At 37.6% G+C, this 23,250-nt stretch overlaps 1 protein-coding gene across 2 annotated transcripts in view; it reads right to left on the reverse strand.

The window, feature by feature from the left end:
• LOC135587640 (UPF0613 protein PB24D3.06c-like) overlaps window positions 1-22,053 on the reverse strand; it is a 51,316-nt gene extending 29,263 nt beyond the window's left edge. The window contains exons 1-6 of one of the 2 annotated variants that reach the window (XM_065079267.1): window positions 21,708-22,053; window positions 14,530-14,619; window positions 13,416-13,492; window positions 12,253-12,358; window positions 7,693-7,785; window positions 7,541-7,606 (exon numbers count right to left, since the gene is read on the reverse strand). In XM_065079267.1, coding sequence (XP_064935339.1) covers window positions 7,541-7,606; window positions 7,693-7,785; window positions 12,253-12,358; window positions 13,416-13,492; window positions 14,530-14,619; window positions 21,708-21,914 — 639 coding nt within the window. In that variant the 5' untranslated portion in view covers window positions 21,915-22,053. The remainder of the gene's footprint in view (window positions 1-7,540; window positions 7,607-7,692; window positions 7,786-12,252; window positions 12,359-13,415; window positions 13,493-14,529; window positions 14,620-21,707) is intronic. The other variant, XM_065079268.1, reaches the window with a different exon arrangement.
• Between the last annotated feature and the right edge of the window lie 1,197 nt (window positions 22,054-23,250).

Consider the following 23,250-nt stretch of genomic DNA (forward strand, 5'->3'; position numbering starts at 1 on the left):
ACCTTCCAAAATCTCATGAATGATATGTTTCAGAGCTTTCTTCGCAAATTTATGCTGGTATTTTTCGATAATATTCTCATTGCCCTTCTCTTGAGACTCACTTTTAGCATTTACGGGTTGTTTTGACGATCCTTCGAGAGAATACTCTTTTTGTTAAGCAGCCAAAGTACAACTTTCTTTAGCAAAAAGTAGAGTACCTTGGGCACATAATATCATAAGGAGTGGCAGTAAACCCAACAAAAATTGAAGCAATGCAGGGCTGGCCGAAACCTACAAACGTGAAATTATTGTGCGGGTTCCTTGGACTAACGGGCTACTACCGAAAATTTGTGAAGGACTACGGGAAGATCGGTGCACCCCTCACTTCTCTACTGAAAAAAAATGTCTTCCAATGGTCGGACAAAGCCTCCGCTGTCTTCGACAAACTTAAGGCAGCCATGACAACGACACTGGTGCTAGTGCTACCAGATTTCAGCCGACCCTTCATTATTGAGGTCGACGCATCCGAAGTCGGAATTGGAGCCGTTCTCGTGCAAGATGGTCGACCACTAGCATACACCAGCAAGGCATTGTCTCCCTCCCATCAAAAAATATCAATATATGATAAGGAGATGCTCGCCATTGTACACGCAGTAACGAGGTAGAGACCCTACCTGATCGACCGGCGATTTTAAATTAAAACTGACCATAGAAGCCTCAAGTACTTTTTGGAGCAGAAGATATCATCCCCTGAGCAGCAAAAATGGGTAACCAAACTTCTAGGATTTGATTGTGAAATTATTTTAAAAAAATAAAAAGAAAACGTTGTTGCAGATGCACTCTCACGACTACCTGAGCAAGCTAAATTTATAACCATCGCCCTTCCTACCACTGGCGTCCTCAAGGACATTAGGGAGGAATAGAAGAAGGATCCAGAGATCAGCAATATCATAAAAAAATTAGGAGGATCCAAGCACAATAGCCCACTACACTTAGGATTCGAGGGATCTACACTACAAAGGTCGCATTGTGCTTATACCCGACTCCCCTTGTATCAAAATCATCCTGCACGAAATGCACTCCACACCTTCAGTAGGACACTCCGGATTTCTGAGAACCTACAAAAGAGTGAAGCAAAATTTTTATTGGAGAGAGATGAAAAAAATTATTTCTGAATATGTGGCACAATGTGATGTATGTCAACAACAAAATGGTGAAACAGTGGCGAGTCCAGGGAAGCTACAACCACTACCCATACCGGACTCGGTGTGGACTGACATCTCCATGGGCTTCATCGAAGGGCTGCCACCTTCCAAAGGTAAAAGCACAATCCTCGTGGTGGTTGATCGACTTACGAAATATGCTCATTTTTGTGCTGTGCGAAATCCCTACACTGCTGCTAGTATTGCCTAGATTTTCATAGAAAATATTGTTAAACTACATGGGATGCCAAGGTCCATTGTAAGTGATTATGACAGGATCTTCACCAGTAAATTTTGGATCGATTTATTTCAATTACAGGGCACCAAACTCGAGATGAGCACAGCATATCATTCACAAACTGAAGGCCAAACAGAGATGGTGAACAGGTGTTTAAAGGCATACCTTCGGTGTTTCGCTAGTGACTGGCCAAAGGAGTGGGCAAAATGGCTTCCCTGGGCCGAATGGTGGTATAATACTACATATCATTCATCTACAAAATATACCCCATATGAAGCACTGTATGGTCGGCCAGCCCCTGTGATTCCAAAGTATGTAATTGGCTCGGCCAAGGTAGATCAGATCGATTAAGATTTAATTGACAGGGACAAACTCCTACAGTTGCTAAAGGATAATTTCTTTACCGCTCAAGCCAAAATGAAGCAGCAAGCCGACACACGACGAAGCGAAAGAGAATTTTCAGTATGAAATTGGGTTATCTTCGCCTATAACCATACAAGCAACTCTCCATCAACACATAAGCCTCCATGAAGCTATCCCCATATTTTTATGGGCCCTATCAAATCATAGAGCGTATTGGAACCATAGCGTACATACTTAAATTGCCTGACGATGCCAAAAATTCACCCTGTCTTCCACGTGTCATGCCTGAAGCCCAAGTTGGGAGAACACAAGTCAACCCAAATCCAACTACCCAACACCAGTGATGATGGAGATATTCAAGCCCAACCACATGCCATCCTCGACCGCAGAATCGTGATGCGTCGTCGACGTCCCTCCACTAAAGTACTAGTGCATTTGAATAATTTACCACTCGAAGACGCCATATGGAAATCATATGAGGATCTGAAGACTTGGTTCCCTGAGTTCATGGAACCTCAGCCTTAAAGACAAGGCTAATTTGGAGAGGGCGGGCTTAATAGGACCCTAACAAGGTTTGGTCCTACTCAACCAAAAAGCAGCTAACAAAAATCCTATGAGATTGTAATAAACCCCACCTAGCCGCCTCTATCCTATAAAGAAGAGTGGCTAGGGTTTATCTAACCCCACTTAGATATGATTTAGGTTAGCAAAAGAGGATTCAATCAGGTGAAACCAATCATGATGCAAAATTCTAATGGCCTAAAAACATATTTATTAGTTCAGAAGACTCCATTAAAACCAGCACTTAATAGCCTTAACAAGTTATTCTAATTATACTTGGTCTTAGATCACTTGGGTGGAGCCAAATATTAGCATCCAAGCTAAGTATGAAGATGATCCACCCAGACCAGATATAAGCAAAGACCCGAGTCAAAATCTGATTGTGCCCTACTTAAACTAGGTATTATCATCATATTGCCATTTTAATTCTTTTTAGAAGGCCTCTACAGGCTTAGTTAAAGTCACAGTAGCAACTATTTGTTCCATTATGCATATGATATAAGATAGTTACTTTGTGCAGATTTTGTTGGGATTGGATTAAGTTTCCATATGTCAACTTGTGTGATGTTAACCATGCTAAGTTGTACTTAATATATGAATAGGAGAGAAAATGAATGAGAGAGTTCATAAATAAAGCTCTTGTAAGCCCTAAAGGCATAGAAGAATTAGAGTTATCAATACAAATCTCTATAATCGATCTCTTATTTTCTATCTCTGCGATCTTATTATCCTACATCTCTCTTTTCTTGTCTATCTCTCTCTAAATTTTTTTTTCTAAAATCTCTCTTGAAAAATTCCTAGTCCTTGAAAAAGGAAGGTCCATTACAGAAAGGAAAGATCCTATCGATTTGGTACAGATTCAGTTGAAAATCTAAGTTCAGATACCCAGGCTCTGCTACAGTTCTAATATGTTTTGATATAAAATGAAGAACTATCGAGTTAAAACTTGACACATTAAAAGTTTATCAATTTGGGGTTTTGTTGGCTGAATTTTAATGGAATCTGATATCATTTCAACCAAGTCTTAGAAACAACTAACATCAGCTGCCAGATTCTACACAAGATTAGGTCTTCAACGTAGGAAACATCGACAATCTTCTAAGAGATAGAACTTCACGAAGAACATGGGAAGGATACAATGATAAAGATGATAATAAAACTATCAATATTAATTAGCATGCATTTTCAACAAGTTAACACATGGTTTCAACAATCCAATTGGTGCATTGAGATGATAGGAAAAATCTGATAGTGACACTTGTCTCAATGTCAAAGCACAATGATGAAGTTGTAATTCAACCTCTTCTTGTTCCACTAAAAACTCCTTGCCATTCTTATTTTAAAGGACCTAGTTGATGGATGATATCAAGGTTTACAATTCCGTACTATACTGCTCGGTACGGGTGGTACGTATTGGTCCGCCAACTTATCGGCATGCAGATCGCTCGCTACCGGGCGATACCAAATTTTTTGCCACATATCGGGCAATACAGGGCTGTACCGAGCAGCAATGATCGAAATTTCAACCGTTACCCACCTGTATCAGGCAATACCGATCGATTTCAATCATTATCGACCTGTAACGAGCAGTACCAGTCGATTTCAACCGTTACAGACCTATATCGGGTGGTAACGGTCAAAACTGACCGTTACCGATTTATATCGGTTTTCAAACAGTCAATTTGATTGTTGGAGGCATCCTAAAGGGTTTTTAAACTCTTTTCTCTCCCCTCTTTCAATCTATTTCACTCTTAGACTCTCTTAAACTCTCTCAAACTCATTTTTACTCACAATCTCTCTTATTCTCATATTTTCACACTCCTAAACTCAACAAAGCAATGATTTGTGGATTGTATCAAATTTAAAAGTTTAATTTTCACTCTCACTCTATTTCACCAATACATGCCTTAGGAGCAGCCTCGAACACGTGATTTACAACGATCAACCTACGACAATCATCACATTGATGTACCAATGGCATATGGTGTATCAAAACACTATGTCGTAGGATCAATTTCAGGATTGGTTCCGACAAACATATCATACTGATATACAAAATTACAAATACATAGGATCGAGATCGAGGACCCCGATCCACCACTCGTGGAGGCCCGTCGTTTGTTTTGGTGGTAGAATCAAGTCTATCTACACATGTGATTACTTAATTCATTTGAATCTTAAAATTTAAGTTATATACAAAATAATCTAATAATTCAAATAATGTTTTTTAGATAATTCAATATTAACAGAAAGACGAACCGAAACGAATCAAAATTGTAAACCTTGCATAAGGCTACTCCTCAAAGCTCAAAAAAGATATATGGCACTATTCTTACCTAATTTACATTAGTTTTGCTAAAACTATACTAAATGTATATTTATTTCTAACTTAAAAACCCTATGCTAACTCTTTTTTTTTTCAGGTATTTTCGGAGGGTTTTATACCTCTTTTAGGCATACTGCTTGGTACGTACCGCACCAAGCAAGGGTCGTTACGCTAATATGGTACGAAATTAAAAACCTTAGATGATATAACTTGTTTGAGAATCAATATTAGTGTAAGACTCATGACATAATTGGTGAGCAAAGGGAAAATTTAACCAAAAACCAAGCAGATAATGGACTCAAAAGATGTACTTATACATGAATTATTCTACCAACATGAGTTATTACATGGCTGAATTTGCTCAATATTATATTTGATCTACACATATATCACATGCACAAAACTGGAATTGAATGCTTAATTAGAAGGAAAGCAAAGACCAACTCAAGTATTCAGACAAAGCCTAAAATGAACAACTTTGAATACTAGCGGTTGCACCACTAGCCAAATCGACACTGCCTTCCCCTTCTCCTTTCCCTTCCGCGCATAAACTTAACCAGTACCTTGTCGAGTTCCATGATCTGAATCTTGAGTGGCATGTGTAAAATATTGCTCCTCAGTCCATTCACCACCCTCAAGTTGTGCAGACGAGACCAACGACTGCCCGGTATCACCGCCATCATCTGTTGAGGCACTGCTGTCCGTGTTGCTGTCATGTCTCTGGACCGAACGAGAAAGAGAATGTGATTGTGAAGGTGTCTCGTCGCCCGACTCGATTCTTTCCAACGATGCAACTGATGCTATTGCCTTCCCCTTTGCCTTTGCACGTTGGGCGGACGAGTGTGACCGTTGGGTATCGGTAGTTCCTCGAGCAGTTTGACTCATACCTCTTGATTAGAAAGTTCTTCCTCTTAATCTTCCCAAATTTACCTCGATTGAATTCACAAATCGTTGTTTTATAGAGTTTATGAGAGAAAAGAAATGTTTGAGAGAGAGTTTAAGAGTGTATAATGAAATAGGGGAGAGAAGATTAGTTTAAATAGGAGGAGAAATGGCTCCAACGGTCAATTTGACCGTTGGAGCACTGTAGCACTGCTACAGTGTGGTAACGGTCGATTTCGACCGTTATCGAGTGGTATCGGGCGGTAACGGTCGAAATCGACCGTTACCGAATGGTACCGGGCGGTAACGGTCGAAATTTCGACCGTTACCGCCCGATACAGGCTTTTTTTGGTGTACCGCCCGGTAGAGGGCGGTCCGCGTACCGGTCGCCTCTCGGACCGGTACGTACCGCCCGTACCGGGCGGTACACATCGGTATGGCGAACCTTGATCCTAGTGGCACCACTTGCTTTGGTGCGGGTTTACTGCCCAACGAGACCTATCTGGACTATGTTCGGTGTTGCCATCACTAAAGGCCTAACAAGAATCTTCTCCAGATGACCAAGAGGACCACCAACTCATGCCAATTTGCAATTAGAGATTCTTAACTGTTTCTCCATCAACCAGCACTATTTCTCAACCGATAAGCATATTGACGTTGTAGGGATGGAGAAATATCCTCCAATTATAACCATACTTTTTTATTCTCATTACATGTTGTAATGTCACATCATTATTCATCTCTTACATGTGAAGAAGAATGATTTACATACATAGTTTCTGAGGCAAAATCGAGTTAATAATGATAATGGTAGGCTTTTCCCTCCTCTTTAGAGAGAGGCTCTTGAGGGCTTTTCTTTTTAATTATTATCTTCTTTTCTTGGTTCGTGGCCTTCCCAAGGTAAGTATTACCAAAATTGTTGCCTTCAACTTTCTAAAATTCATGACAGGTTGTGGAATGATTAACTCTTCATTTTATTATATTGTTTATAGCAAGGATTAAAATCTCGATCTAGAATCTGTATAGGCCATTGGCCAGACCAATAAGATACCAATTTTGAAATATACTACGTGTCAGTATGGATCACTATCGACCATTATGGGTCATACCAATTTTAATTATTATCTTCTTTTCTTGGTTCATGGCCTTCCCAATGTAAGTATTACCAAAATTGTTGCCTTCAACTTTCTAAAATTCATGACAGATTGTGGAATGATTAACTCTTCATTTTATTATATTGTTTATAGCAAGGATTAAAATCTCGATCTAGAATCTGTATAGGCCATTGGCCGGACCAATAAGATACTAATTTTGAAATATACTACGTGTCAGTATGGATCACAATCGACCATTATGGGTCATACTGTTTTTGGCCTTTAAGAAGAAATAAAAACCTTATTTTTATCAAGAGCTGAAAATCCCAATGCCCCCGACGTAAGGATGTTGCACACTACCACTCCTACCCATCTTAGTGTTATTATGCTGCCTTCTACTGGCACTCCAACCTAAACCCTAAGCATCTCTACCGTTAGGATGCCCCAAAGTGGAAGGCACCTGAACTAAAAAGGTCCTATATCATTGTCAGATCATAGTGGGATGAAGCATTGAGCTCATATTTGTATCTCATGGCTTCTCCTCCAGGTAATGCTGCTCTAATGATTCGTGAATATTGAATACAACTTTGGACGACTCAACATTATGTCTGAAGCCCTTATACTCATCATAGATAGATGACTTTGTGCACAAGGGTATTGAGTTCAGACACGGGAAGATCTACTCTTTACATATAGTTAATTTTTAAGTGTTAGACATGTTATTTGCTAAAGTTGGACATCAAGCTTCATGTAGCTTTGTTTCTAATAGACATAAAAGTAATTTCATCCAAGTAAGAAAAATTAAAAAGTAACTATGATTTTAAAAAGTTCTTTTAACTTAAAACACACCCTACAAGACACCAAGTAAAAAAGTTGGCACAAATAAGAAAGGTACCTGCAAAATTACTCCACGAACTGCTTTGGAGCATGCCAAATTTGTCCTTAAGTAATGCACAATATCCTGTACCATATCAATTCGTGAAAAATTTTCTTGCACTGGCATACATGTAATAGATAAAACTTTATATAAAATTCACAAGTTACAACCTGGCAACCAGTACTGTGCCCAAGCAGCACAACACCCTCAGAGTTTTCCTTATTTATCAAGTAACCAATTAACTGATCCAGCTCTAAGGAGTCCTGATAGATAGAAATCAAGATAAAAGTAAAGCATATTAATGTTAAAAGAAAATACATATAACTTATGCTGTAAAATAACAAGCCATAAGATCCCAGTTATTTTAGTCAGCTACATGGATATTTTTTTGACATTATGCTTTGTTGAAAGTATCACTAGTCAAAATAAGAGATAATGAAATACAGCTTATTTGTTTCTAATAATATTTTTATTGGTCTACCTCTAATGCTCCACACACCATTAAGCCTAAACAATTTACCTCCTCCAACCTGTATGCATTTATAAGTCTCCATTGGATATATCCATTACCTTAAATGGTATTCCCTCATTTTATCAAAACTACCCTTCTAAGCTACATAAATAAGACTTCATTGACTATACCAATGTCATCTTAAATTTTTTTTAATCACATTTTATTCTTGATCAAAATATTTTTAATTAGTCATGAAGTTAACTATATTTTATTCTCTTTAACTGCACGCATTCATCTCAATCCACATTTTAAGAGTCAATAACTTTTTCTTCTCATATTGTTTCCTAATTACCCAAAATTCTAACCATATAGCTAGTTTTATAATTGTCTAATAAAATCTTCCTTGGATTCTAAGGGCACACACATGATAGTCATACAACATTCAAACCTGTCTCCACTTTAGCCAAACCCATTTTAATTTTATGATATATTATCTTCATCAATCTCCCATTCATACCAAGCAACAAATGCAGTATACCTAAAACTTTTCCATCCAAAGATTATTCATTTCTTACAATACCATTTTTCCTTGGTATTGGTCAAAATCATATTTCATATGTATGGTCTAATTTCTGCTTAGTAAAATACCTTATTTCTAAAAATATATTAGATCAAATTTAAGATTAATCACAATTAGATTCTCATCATTGCAAATATTAACATAAGCAAATAGAAAACACATGATAGAAGTTATTAAAAACACACCTAGAAAGTTCATACACTACCAATGCCAAAAAAATAAGGATTTGAAGGTGACATTTGATGATAATCATGTGATAGAAAACTCACTAAACACTCCTTTTGTACTGCAATAAAGGCAACTCTATCTTGCATATACAGTATCAGCACAATATAAAACTAGATAACATTTTCCCATTTCAAATTCACTGAATATATAAAAACTCAATAAACAACATGTGCAAGTCTTTATTTGTCTCTTTACTTTAAATAAGTAAATACAACCATAGTGGGTTTAAATAGACGCTCGGGTGCTTGCGTAGACGCTCGGGTGAGGTGAGGTGAGGCGAGGCTCGAGCACCTCAAGCCTCGATCAAGCAGTGCGCTTCAATGAAACACCACCTAGGCACTCACCTGAACCCAGATGCAGGGCGCCTCGGGCGAGAGCCCGATTGAAACAAAGCATTTGATTGAACAATAGCTTAGATGGTTCGATTGAACCAAGTAATATAATGTTACTAAATTTGCACACGCAAACCCTGCCCCCCGCGCGACCCCAAGCCATAAACCCTACTTCATGCGCAGCCATTGCTTTCGCTGCCATCGCTTCCTCTACCACTACCTTCACCGCTGACGCATAGGACTGAAGCTTCCTTTGCCATCGATGGACAGGTCCAAAGGTCTAGCTTTCGTGTGTAGTTCCCTCCGTCATCGTTGCTTCCGTTTGTAGCTCCTTCCACCGTCGATGGAGAGGACCCATAGCTTCCTCTACCACCGACGAATACATCTGAAGCTTCCCTCACCCACGATGTCAGCGTCCACTTCGATTGAACCAAGTAATATAATGTTACCAAATTTGCACACGCAAACCCCACCCCCCCACGCGACCCCAAGCCATAAACCCTACTTCATGCGCAGCCATTGCTTTCGCTGCCATCGCTTCCTCTACCACTACCTTCACCACTGACGCTTCCTTTGCCATCGATGGACGGGTCCAAAGGTCTAGCTTTCGTGTGTAGTTCCCTCCGCCATCGTTGCTTCCGTGTGTAGCTCCTTCCACCGTCGATGGAGAGGCCCCACAGCTTCCTCTACCACTGACGGATACATCTGAAGCTTCCTTCACCCACGATGTCAGCGGCCACAACTTCTGCCATTGCCGCTATCACCATCTGAAGCTTTCTCCGTCTCTGCTATTGTCATTCGCAACTTCCTCCATCGCTGCTACTGTCATCTGAAGCTTCCTCCGCCATTGATGATGCTGTTCGTAGCTTCCTCCATCGCTACTGCTATCATCCGAAAGTTCATCCGTAACCGCCACCCTCTCCTTTTCCACTTTCCACTGTTAGTGACTCTTTTCTCCTCTCTAACTATTGTTAACAATAGATTAAATACTGTTAATAGTAGATTGTTAACTACTTTTAGCATATAATAGTCTTTATTTAGATTTTAGCAATATTAATCATTATTTGTTAATTATATTTTTTTATTTTTTATATTTTAATATTTCAAAGTGCCTTGCTTCGCTCATGCGGGCACCTAGGCAAGCATTATAACTTCAACATTATAACTTCAACATTATAACTTTTGGTTTGCTGCTTCTTCACTCCTAACAAGCTGACTTGAGCATTGAAAGACCAAGTTCCCTCTCAGTCCCACCATAAGCCCCAGTCATCATCCAAATGGCCATGGGTTTTAATTTCGAATAATATCGTCCGGTACGGGCAGTACGTACCGGTACGCGGACCGCCCGCTACCGGGTGGAATGCTCAATATCACCCTGTATTGGACTATACGGGATATATCGGACGGTAACGATCAAAATTTCGACTGTTACCGCTCAGCACAACTTGGTAACAATCGATTTCTACTATTACCGATCTGTAACAGTGCTTCAACGGCCAAAATAATCGTTGGAGCCCTTTCTTATGGGTTTTTAAACTCATCTTCTCCCCTATTTCACCCATACACTCTCTTAAACTACCTCAAACTCATTTTTTCTCACATTTACACTCTTGTAAACTCTACAAAGCAACGATTTGTGAATTGACAATTCAAATGATTTTTCTATAGATATTTCAATATTTACAGAAGAGCAATCCGTAACGGACCAAAATACGAACCTTACATAAGGCTATTCCTCAAAGTCCGAAAAAGATATATGATACTATTCTTACATAATTTACATTGGTTTTGCTAAATTTATACTATTACTATATTTATTTCTAACTTAAAAACCTTATCCTAATTTTTTTTTATTTTCAAGTATTTTCGAAGGATTTTATGCCTAAATTAGGTGTAGGCATACTGCTCGGTACACAGTACCGTATCGTAACGAGCGAAGCTCGAAACACCGGTATGGTACGAAATTTTAATCCTTGTAAATGGCTACTAAACCATCTACATCTTGTTGGTCCAAAATTCTTGGCAATTAAAATTGGCATTGTTTGTGGGAATGATGTTGGCAATAGAGAGATGATGGACCAAAGAACAAAATAGACTTCGACACATGATTACTAACCATGCACTTAAAGAAATCCTACCATCAACTAGGGATTAGATTTGGCATGGTAACATGCTCAACGTTTAGAAAGCTATCATCATTGACAATACATCCATTATGATTGCAATGGCAATGGTGGAGCGAATATCAATACTTAAGATGCTTTTGGTTGGTGATTTCCCAATGTGGCCAAATACATAAATGCCCCACAAAAATTAAAAATGCAGTCAGAGATTGGCAGATAAGAAAGCCCTCAAGATGAAACAACATAAGAAGGTGAACCTTGATAGCTAGGCATCTATATGTCATTGATTATTCCAAGCATGGTTTGCAGTACCGGTCCGTACCGCCCGGTACGGGCAGTACGTACCGGTCCGACAGGCTTCCGGTACGTGGACCGCCTGTTACCGGTCCGGTACTGTAGCAGTACTGTAGCAGTGTAGCACTGCTACAGTGCTCGACACGCCTGAATATACCGCTCGGTACACCTGAGTGTACCGAGCGGTATACCGTACCGTACCGGTACCGAGCCCAGGTCGAAACTCCGCTACGGTACGGTATTGCGAACCTTGATTCCAAGTGCCAAGGACATGATGTCGGTGATGATCAACCCATGTGCTAATATTAGCATATAAACTTACCCTGATCATATAAACTTCTGTCAAGTTATACTTTGGACCAGATGATCCATTACAATAAGATAATTTCAATATTATGCTCAACTATATCATTATTTTTTTATGATCATCATCTATGATGGGTGAGAGAGAACACATAAGCAACTATAACCTCATAGGCTCATACACTGTGTATTTTAACAAGTTTAACTTAGTTAAGTCAAGGGAATTAATAAAATTTATTTTTAATGGGCTAAACTAAGTTCATGAGACATCTTAAGGAGAATGATGCAGAAATACATGTAGTATGGAGTCAAACAAGGATCTTTTTTGTGGTTTTTATATGTTTCACATAAAAGAAACCGAATTTAACAAAAAAAAAATTAGCAATTACACAAGTAATAAATTTAGGAAGTCATACTTGATCTAAGCTGGAAGTGCCATATCCAATATATGATGAAGACAGCAAAGGTTGCACTAGGGACCATTTTGCATTTTCCAACTCAATAGATAAAGGTTCCAAGTATCTGCAAAAATAATGGGGTTTCTTGAATTTGGCATAATACAAATAAAAGAGCACTATACAGAAACTTGTATTATCTTCTTCAACAATATAAAGAAAATAGAACTAAAAGCTTGGGGGAACTATAATTTGCCTATTATGGTTCAAATTGATTCATATTAATTCACTCCTGTTCAAGACATGGATTAAAATCTTGTTCCAATATCAATACCAGCTGGCAGCTGAACCAATATGGTACTGATACAGAGCAGGCATACCAAACCGAAGTAGGGGTTGGTATCATCCAGACCAGAGTAGAGAGGATTACAAGAAGACAGAGGAGGAGAAGGCAAAGCAAGAGGAAGAAGTGGAGGATGAGACAGATGAGGCAGAGGAGATAGAGGAAAAGGAGGAAAAGGAGAAAGAAAAGGTGGAGAAGGTGGCGGAGGACAAGTAAGAGGAGGCAGCAGCACTGTCACCAAGGAAATAAGGAGGCATGGCAATGAGTGTTGCATCAGTTATGATGATTCATGCCATAAGCGTTTTAGCAAATTGAATTTGTTTCTTTATTACTAAATTTTGATAAAATGATCTGCTGAGGATTGAATTTAAATTTTAGCTCTGGTTGAGACAGTTACATGATCAACGAATATACCATATGTTATGATTTGGTCATCATCTAAATCTTGAGGCAACAAGAAATAACTCCTAGCTCTGCCATAAGAGGAACAAGGGGCCACAATGCACAGGATATTAGAGAAAATGAGGGGTTAATTTGCTGAGGAAGAGAGGCCTAGAATTGCTGAAAGGAAGAGCCGTATGTATTGTGAATAATCAGGTCAAACTACATATTGACAAATTAATTTGCTCAATGTGAATGACACAACCAGAACTGAAGTATGAATAAAGTTTAAATACTACCCAACCAAATTATTCCTGTAGGTGATATTTACAAATGCAAGTATGCCAAGCATTTAGACTTGATTTTGATACCAATAGATGCATAGTACAACCAGGTACAACAATTATTAGATACAAGAAAACTCTGACAAAAAGTGCATGTTAAATTAAAAGAAACATACTCAGTTGCCAATAATCCATCTGTCAAACCACCAACAAAAATGACTTGTTGGTTGAACTCACCAGTTTTGAAAGCAACCTACAAAATAGGAGTAAATATTATCCACTTATGGATTAAATTTTGCCACAACCCACTTATGAATTGATATTCTCCAGTTTCTAGTTGTATATTGTACATAGTATCAGATTGATAAAAAACTTAGCATTTTGCATAGGAAAATAGAACATTGAGAACATACTATTCAGCCAAATGAAAATCATCATTCTCAACTGAAGAATGCAAACATGTATCAATTCTCTAGACTAATATAATATCATGGTAGTTTAGAATCTTTAGATACTTTTGGCTTTCACCAAGCAAGCGTAATCAGTCACAGATATGCACAACATTTTAAAATACAACAGCCTGTGCTGAAAAGCAAGCCACCGGGTCCATGCTAACTGGCTCAAGGCAACAACATGCATGAAGGTGTATCGATACAAATTTTGGTATAGCATAGACCCTTGCATCAATACCATTCTGGCATGCAAGGATGTGGTCAGCATGGGACAGAACCTACCAAAGCTCAAAACCATGCTTCACAATGTGCCTAAATTCCATTTAGATAAATCCAAGACAGGTCACTTCCACCTTTGCCCAAATTTCAATTCAGAATCAAGAAGACTGCGTTGAAGGTTTGACAAAGTTCTAAGATCAGATGCTCACATCATCTCTCCAAAGTTGGTCTTTAAATATTGATCAAGGAAAAGCTCATGTGAACAGCATCACAGGTAAGGATTTATGTCCTCCAAAGTTGTCGTTGGATCTTCCATTACCCACCTAGCATTAGATCTAGAATGTGGATAGCACATGCATTAGGATTCAAAGCTAAAAAAGCTACAGGCCTCAGTTTTAGGCATAACAGTCATTAATCCCCAATTTAGTGGAACCAGTCTCATAAACTTAAATCTTGATACAAGTGCCATTCAAGTATTGGATTAATGCCAAGCATGTAAAAGAAAAGTTGCAAACTAATGAACCGAACCTCAGATGCATTAAGTCACTTATTGAACCGAAAGTAGGCAATGTGAAATCAAAATCATAGGTTGGCATAATCAAGGATTGAAATTTCGTACCGTACCAGAGTTTCGAGCTTTGCTCAATACAATACGGTATAATGTACCGAGTGGTACACCTAATTTAGGCATAAAATCCTCTGAAAATACCTGAAAAATAAAAAAAAAAAGTTAGGATAGGGGTTTTAAGTTAGAAATAAATATAGTAATAATATAAGTTTAGCAAAATCAATGTAAATTAGGTAAGAATAGTATCACATATCTTTTACGAGCTTTCAGGAATAGTCTTGTGCAAGGTTCGTATTTCAATCCATTACGAATTGTCCTTTTGTAAATAGTGAAATATCTACAGAAAAATCATTTGAATTATTAGATTATTTTGTTATAATATAAACTTTAAAATTCAAATGAATTAAAAAATCACATATGTAGATATACTTGATTACTGATTATACCACCAAAACGAACGATGGGTCTCCACAAGTGATGGATCGGGGTCCTTGATCCTATGCATCTGCATATCAATATGATATGTTTGTTGGACCCAATCTTGAAATTGATCCCACGATATAGTGTGTTGATACACAGTATGCCATTGGTTCATCAATGTGGTGATGATCATAGGTTGATTATCATTAATCATATTTGTCCGAGGCAACTCCTGAGGCATGTATTGGTGAATGTCAGAGCTTCTACTTTTGCTACTGATCTGATGCTCCGTATTATACTGTTGCTCGGAGAAGTATGACCAACTATCACCGTACTACTGTTGGTCGTACTGCTCTTGATTAAAAAGTTCTTCCTCTTAATCCTCCCAAATTAGCCTCGATTGAATTCATAAATCATTGCTTTGTAGAGTTTAGGAAAGTACAAATGTGAGAATAAGAAAAAGAATGTAAAAAAAATGAGTTTGAGGTAGTTGAAGAGAGTGTGAGAGTGAAATGGAATGAAATAAGGGGGAGGATGGGTTTAAAACCCATGAGAAAGGGCTCCATTGGTCAATTTGACCATTAGAACACTGTTACAGGTCAATAACAGTCGTTTCGATCGTTACCAACTTGTGTCGGGCATGTACGATCGAAATTTCAACTGTTACTGCTTGATATAGCCCCGTATCATCCGATACGGGGTGAGATCCAACATTCTGCCCGATAGCAAGCGGTTCGTATACTGGTCTGCTGGCGAACAAGTACATACCACCCGTACCGAGTGGTATTATTCGAAATTAAAAACCTTGGGCATAATATTTCTCACTCAGTATCATCTATAGTACAAATAAAATCAAGGATTAAAACATCGTACCGTACCGAAGTTTCGACCTTCTCTCGGTACAATACGGTACCGTGTACTGAGCGGTATACTGTTCGATATATATATATATATATATATATATATATATATATATATATATATATATATATATACTGGGCGGTCCGCGTACCGGTTTATTGTTAGACTGGTATGTACCGCCCGTACCAGGCGATATTATTCGAAACTGTATATCTTGGATAAAATAGTGTAGGGAGAGGACAGAGAAGAATTAGAAAGTAGAAAACCTGTAAACGAAAGTAGACATCATAGGAATAGGATGTTCCAAATGTTTATCTTCCTTGCTTTTTATATTATCTTACACTATGCATGTAGGACACAGCATTATCTCACAAGCTACAAATTAAAAGTTTTCGGTTTTTGTATGAGTTAAATGATGGTAATCTAATACTATAGTATCTTTGTACAATATGATTGATATCAGGGTTTTTAATTTTGTACCATACCGCCTGGTACGGGCAATATGTATCGGCCTGCCAACCTATCAATATACGGACCACTTGCTACTGAGCAGTATCAAATTTTTGGCCTCGTATCGGGCGATACGAGGTTGTATCGGGCAGTAATGACTGAAATTTCGACCGTTACCGACCTGTACCAAGCGGTATCGATTGATTTCGACCATTACCGACTTGTAGCGGGCGGTAACGATCGAAATTGATCGTTAACTATTGATAACGGTCTTCAACCAGTCAATTTGACTATTGGAGGCATCCTAAAGGGTTTTCAAAATCTTTCCTTCTTCCTCTTTCAATCCATTTCACTCTCACACTCTCTTAAACTAATTTTTACTCATAATCTCTCTTATTCTCACATTTTCACTCTTCTAAACTCAACAAAGCAATGATTTGTGGATTGAATCAAATTTAAGAAAACTAATTTAGGAGGATTAAGAGGAAGAATTTTTTAATCAAGAGATATGTATTCACTTTAAAGATTTTTATTGATTTATAAGATGATTAAGCGTATTCTATATGATGTATGACTTAATGTCTAATATATTGTTTGATATTCTTTTGATTGTATAATAGTATTAATTAAGGAGTAATTAAGGTCTTTAATGTTGTGATTAGTGTATTTAGTATTGATTTATTTGAAATTAAATACTTAATAGGTCAAATGTTTATATTTCATGCATATTAAGTATTGGATCATATGTTTGTGATGGTATAATAGGTTTAATTAGGTTTTAATAAAGTTTTTTTAATACTACGATGAGTGGTTTTAATGATAATTTAATCGAAATTTGATCGATATTGAGTCAATTCAATATCTTTAATACCTATTAAGGTGTTTGACATATTTAAAATATTCAAAGATAAATAATTAGTAGGTAATTAATTATGATAATTGTGTGATTATTGTATCTAATGATGATTCAAATTGTAATTTGACCTATAATTGATCAAAATTACGTATTTAATGTTGCTTTTATGTATTTAACATATTATGATAAAATAGGTTTAATTAAGTTTTAATAAAGTTTTTTAATGTTGCGATTAGTGGTTTTAATGATGGTTTAATCGAAATGTGATCGATATTGGGTCAATTCAACATCTTTAATACCTATTAGGGTATTTGACATGTTTATAGCTTATTTGATTTAAATTTGATAGGAACATGACACTAAAGGAATAGCCATATAATGATGCTTGGGCTCATGCCCAAAAGATGGATAGGAACTACCATCATTGACAATGTATTTATTGTGACTGCATTGGCAATGGTGTAGGAATCAACCGGGTGAGATACTCCGACTTCGAGTCACTCGGTTTGCTACTAATTTCATTGTCTTAAAGTCGTTACAACAAAAGAGGCAAGGCCTCAAGGCAATGATCACCTCATAGGAATGGTCTGATTCTAGGTATTCGAGATTAAGCGATCGAAAGAAAATGAAAAAGACCATTCTTTCTTCTGGATTTTGGAAGATCGTGATTGAAATCATAAAAAGTATGGAACCACTTTATGTTGTCCTCCGTAAGGTCGATATGAACAAGCGTCCATAGATGCCTTATCTTAAACATATGCTAATCAGAGCAAGAGAAGAGGTCAAGAAAGCATTCAAAGATTATTTTAAGGCCGACTAATACCTACTGATCATTGATCGTAGGGCTGAAGTTCATATGGACCTAGATATCTATAATGTAGGTAAATTCATATTCAGTATAATTTAATTCATAATTTTTATTGTATAAAAAATTCCTATTAACAAAATTATGTCTTGCAGCATATTATCTAAACTCGACAATTCAATTTCAATATGTTTTTGGAACGCAAAATGATTTACTAACAGCACTAAGAAGTGTTATATATCGACTCTTGTCAAATACTACTGATACAACCAATGCTATTATGGAGGGCTAATTATTCCGAGATTCAATTGGTCATTCTCTGATATTGTAGTTGTATCGTGTCATTACATTATGAATCCTAGTAAGAAAAAATTACACATATTGATTATCAACTATATTTGTTATGCTAATAAAATCTTATTTATATCTTTTCGCAGTCGAGTAGTGTCTACAATATGGAGGGAACGCACCAAATGTAAGGAAAGTTGTCATTCATGTACTTTCACAAACAACAACATCTAGTGGTTGCGAATGTAATTGGTCAATGTTCGTATTGATTCGCACTAAAGTCCACAACAGACTATCGCATAGACGCTTGGAGAAACTGGTATATGTCCACTATAACATACAGCTAAGGTTGCAATGTGCCGAGCTGGACAAAGAGCTAGAGGAACTAGAGATTAATCCTATCAACCTCTATTTCTACAACGAATATTCAGAGTCGATGTTAGAGTGGGTCGAAGCGATAGAGAACCAAGAGGATCCTCTACTTGATGAGGCGAGAGATCCTCATCGTCCTTTGTGTTTTATTACCGAGACAATAGAAGAAGAGGAAGTGTTAGGATCCCTTTATTTTCTGAGCTTTGAATAATGTTTTATTGAGTTGGTCTAATTCAGTAAGAGTGGGATAGGAGTTTATTTGATATTTATTTATTAAGAGTCCAAGTCCTGGTGAACTCTGGGTAAAACTCTATAAATAGGAATGTATCTGTTTCTTTTCAGCAATCAATGAAATATTATCCAGTCTTTTGACAAATCTTAGGAGGCCGATCCTCTCGAAGTGATCATCCCTTTTCTCCTTCTTCTTCTACGATAAAATCCTAGGAGTCTTATCATTTAGTATCAGAATAGCGATCCTCGACATTCTCGCTGTAATTTCTCACAACACCTCGCTGTAACTATCATCTAAAAAAAAAAAAGAGGTGAAAGCCAGCGGCCACGCCCATCCTCCTCGCAGTGAGAAAGGGTCGCTGCTTCCCAGCCAACGACCACCGCCGCCACTGCTTCTCAGCCAGCAACCAACCCCCTCGTTAATAATAATTCCATATCTACTTTAATTTTTCCTTTGAAAATTACTGACCAGTATGATAAACATGATCCATTTTTTGTATCTTTACACCTCTGTGAGAGAAAGACCTAATACTATTTGGTATTTTGATAAACCACTTTTGATAATAAGTGAGAAAATTTTAAAGCAGTGAATTAGGAATCAATCTTCCTTCTATTAAAATTGGCTATTCTAACTACCCAGCCTAAGCTCAAACTACCTTACAGCCTCATTTGATTAAAGGCCCAAGTCTAAGAGGAAGCCCTAGATAAGGAAGAGAAGGGTTAGATAATTTGCAATTGACTGTAAATTGATTTCCTAGGAAGATTGCCTTGCTCCAAATGAATAGGAGTAATCTTAGGTTAACTTAGAAACTGCGACTCAACTGCACAAACAGGAGTAGCATGTGCTCTTTAATCAACATACTGAGCTACACGTTCCAAACCAGCACTTGGTTGGACTGATGATATGTATCTATCTAGTAGTATTTTAGACCATGATGAAGGCACATTTGTAGAGAGTAAAAATGGAAAACCATTCACTAGCCTGAAGCAAGAACCTACTTGAAAATTTTTAGTGAACAATTAAGGAGAAAATTGGGTTTAAAGTTCACGAATTTAGAAGCAATTTTAGTCTTTAGTATAAGATTGATAAAACCATAATTAAAATGTTGAAGACTACACTTGGCATGATAGAATTCCACAAATCCACTTAGAATGTCCTATTTAATGTCATTGCAGAATTCTTGAAAAAATTCCATTGACAATCCAAGAATGCCCTTGCTAGAGAAAAAAATTGAAATTGGTTGCAAAAACAGCTTCCTCAAATCTTTCAGCATGTGTGGTGTAAGTCCTGTTATGTTCTACTTTGCATATCAATTTGAAATGGAAGTTATGAAAGTCTATTCAGAAAGATCTAACAAGCCCTACAGGGATAAAAAAAAAATTTTAATTGCATTGCCAACAATAAACCCTTTACAGTTCCTCTCTGTCCCATTCTTGCCTTCTCTCAATTTCTTTCTTCTCTTTTCTTCTCTCTCTCAATTTATCTTTTGGAGGACACCTTCTTCACTCGAAGAAAGAAGGCCCATGATGGATGGGGAAATATCCTATCAAAGTCAAAGGAAATGGCAAGATGTTCTTCTATTACAATGATCTAGGCAACAACTCTGCACTCCTCTTTCATTTCGCCAACTTGAACCATTGGTTCTCATGCCCTTCAACTTCTTTCCACCTCAGCCCATCATCAGAAACTTCTCCTAATATTTTACTTCACGATTTTTCAATCTATCCTCAGCTTCCACAAGAAAGCTTCCTACCCAACCTGAAGGTGGTCTTCTTAAATTGGAGATTGGATATTAGGTGATCATCACGTAACATCCTGAATCTTGAGTGACATCTTTCTGGTGCCTGACTATAGATCTTAATCCATAAGCTTTATTCTCACGATCTCTCCTCTTAGATCATCAAGTCAGCAAGCTTGACTTCCATTTCTCTCTTGCAAACAAGTTCTGAATCGCCTTTCAGAAAACCCAAGCATCATCTACTAGTGTGTCGTGAACATTGAACCCAACTTTGGATGCTCATAAATCTCTTTCCCATTAACTAAGAATTTTGGCATATCATGTCAAGAATGGGTTCAACATAAAGAAAAGAATCAAGAAAACAGAATTACCACCAACAAAGCCCCTGGGAAATGGAAAAAGACGCTTTGTTCTTTTAATGCTTACAATGAATTTAATAGGATTTTTGGATTTTGAAATCACACATATACATGGCCTACTAAGAGATCCAAAAAGGCACTAAATCAAGTTAAGGAATTTAAACTCATGTTCACTCACAAAATTAATATGTAAAGATCCAACTGAATCTGTCAAAGATATATACATTGTTTACCGACATCAAAAATTCCTTGAAGACACTTGACAAAATATATTAGAATGCTAATTATATGAGGAAAATACTTGTGATCCAAGGGTCACAATAATTCAAGAGGCAAAGAAGATGAAAGACCTTTTCTTTGGTGACTTAAATGGGTCTTCAGTGAACTAGTAGATTAACTTAAAGGCATACTAGGAGGAAACCTCGAATATACATACATATATATCGCCGTCAAAACTTCATCCTGTCAATAGAAAAACCCAAAGATACAGTGAAGGAGATAGATACAAGAATCAAAAGTTTGCGATGCCTACATGAAATTCAAAAGATTCCTTCCAAATAGAGCCAAACCAAAGATAATACTAATTACGGAAGATAATTTAGGTTTCGAAGGAGGAAGTGTCATGCAGGCGATTGGTTCAAAAATCGTTCAAGAAAACCTAAGTCAACACTAGCCTGCGGCCCAACCGAAAGGGTATGTCTTCGATTCACGCATCAATAATTCAAACATCAACACCACACAGACGGGAAGATCGTTGATATGAACCAGAGTTATCTTCTAATCCACAACAAGCAAGAATGCGATAAAGGACATAAGCATATGATCCTACTTCTCAAACATTGTTGTACCTGAATAGGCTTGGGGCCGTACTTGAACAGAGCACCACGGAGCTGGTTCTTACGACTCCCCGGGCCGACCCCATCGGTGGACACGGGGATCGAGGGAGCGCCGCCGCCGGAGCTGGACTTGATCGAGCGGCCGCGGACAATGCCCGCGAACCAGGAGGAAGACGAGGCGGATGAGGAGAAAGACGGAGAGGTGACGGAGGGATCCATCGCGCCCGATCTAATCTTCCCCTCTTCGATGCTGTCACCCTTGGAGGTACATGCAAGGAGAAGGGGATGGATGGAGGATCTAAATGCCGCTTGCGCAGGAGAGCTCTGAACGGGCAATTATATTAATATTTTTAAAGGATTGGAAATTGCCTAATTATGACTACCTGCAGACTTTACTGAGTCGATGGAATTATCGAAGACAACATTACGAGGATCGGATCGGATCTGACGAGATATTACAATCAATATCGTGACAAATTAGAAGTTGACTGGCTCAACATCACGGCTTAAGTCTGGAGTTACTGACATGGCAGCCGCAATTTGAAGACTTAAGTGCCGGCTGATATGCGACTTGAGCCATGCATTCGAATGCGACAAGAAATATTTTCATTTTCATTTTTATTAATTTAATTTGATCAGCCAGCAAGCAGAACTAAAATTGGAGTTCAACCGACCCAATTAAGCAATTAAAATAAAAGATCAGTTAGATCTCAATTTGCGTTTGCCGTCTTTAGCATATCCGATTAATTCGATTTAACCTCTTAGAAGTAGATAAGAATCGTCCAACACTATTTTGCTCTAATTTTTTGATTCAAACTCCTCTTTCTTCGACTCTCCCACCCACCAGTATATGTGGTGGAGTTCAATAATAAATAAAGGCAGCGTAGCAATCTGCTGACGCAATAAAAAGGGTGACGGAGGCCAAAAACGTTGGTGCTGAAAAACACACGATTCCTTGATCCAACTTGTTATCATGACCATCAAAATTCTCTTGGTTCTCTAGTGTTCAAAACTTGTTCCATTAAATGTAAAACCCTCATGTTTAGTTTCTACATCGAGGTGCGTCAAAATCAAATTTTTAATGACATTATGAGTACCTGATGATTGTAATAGTTATTCACTCGACCTCAACTTTTTATGCTAATCATCATCAGACCTATTTATTCTCTCATTATGGCAAACCAAATAAAAGTACCTATTTAGAGCCAATATCCTTTTGATCTCGGTCAAACTTTTAGTTCTTTGATGTGGGATAACGGTTGTTATTGGCAAGTGTTTTTTTTTTTTTTTTGACAGTTTTAATAAGATTCAAATTACTGAATTTCAAGTGTTATAAAGATCAGTAGTGAGCCAGATTTTATTTATTTTATAATATTATATGAATCTCAATGTTTTAGTAGGAAAAAGATAGAGAAAATTAATTCGGATGCCCCTAATATTTTATGTACTTGGGAGAGGGTGTACAAGGAATTTTCAGCTTGGGTTGACTAAAAAGAAACTTATTTTTTATATTTAATTTTTTAAAAATATAATTTTCTCCATAGGTATAAGCACG

This window comes from Musa acuminata, chromosome BXJ1-8 (genome assembly GCF_036884655.1).
Source record: "Musa acuminata AAA Group cultivar baxijiao chromosome BXJ1-8, Cavendish_Baxijiao_AAA, whole genome shotgun sequence".
Classification (NCBI taxonomy): Eukaryota; Viridiplantae; Streptophyta; class Magnoliopsida; order Zingiberales; family Musaceae; genus Musa; species Musa acuminata.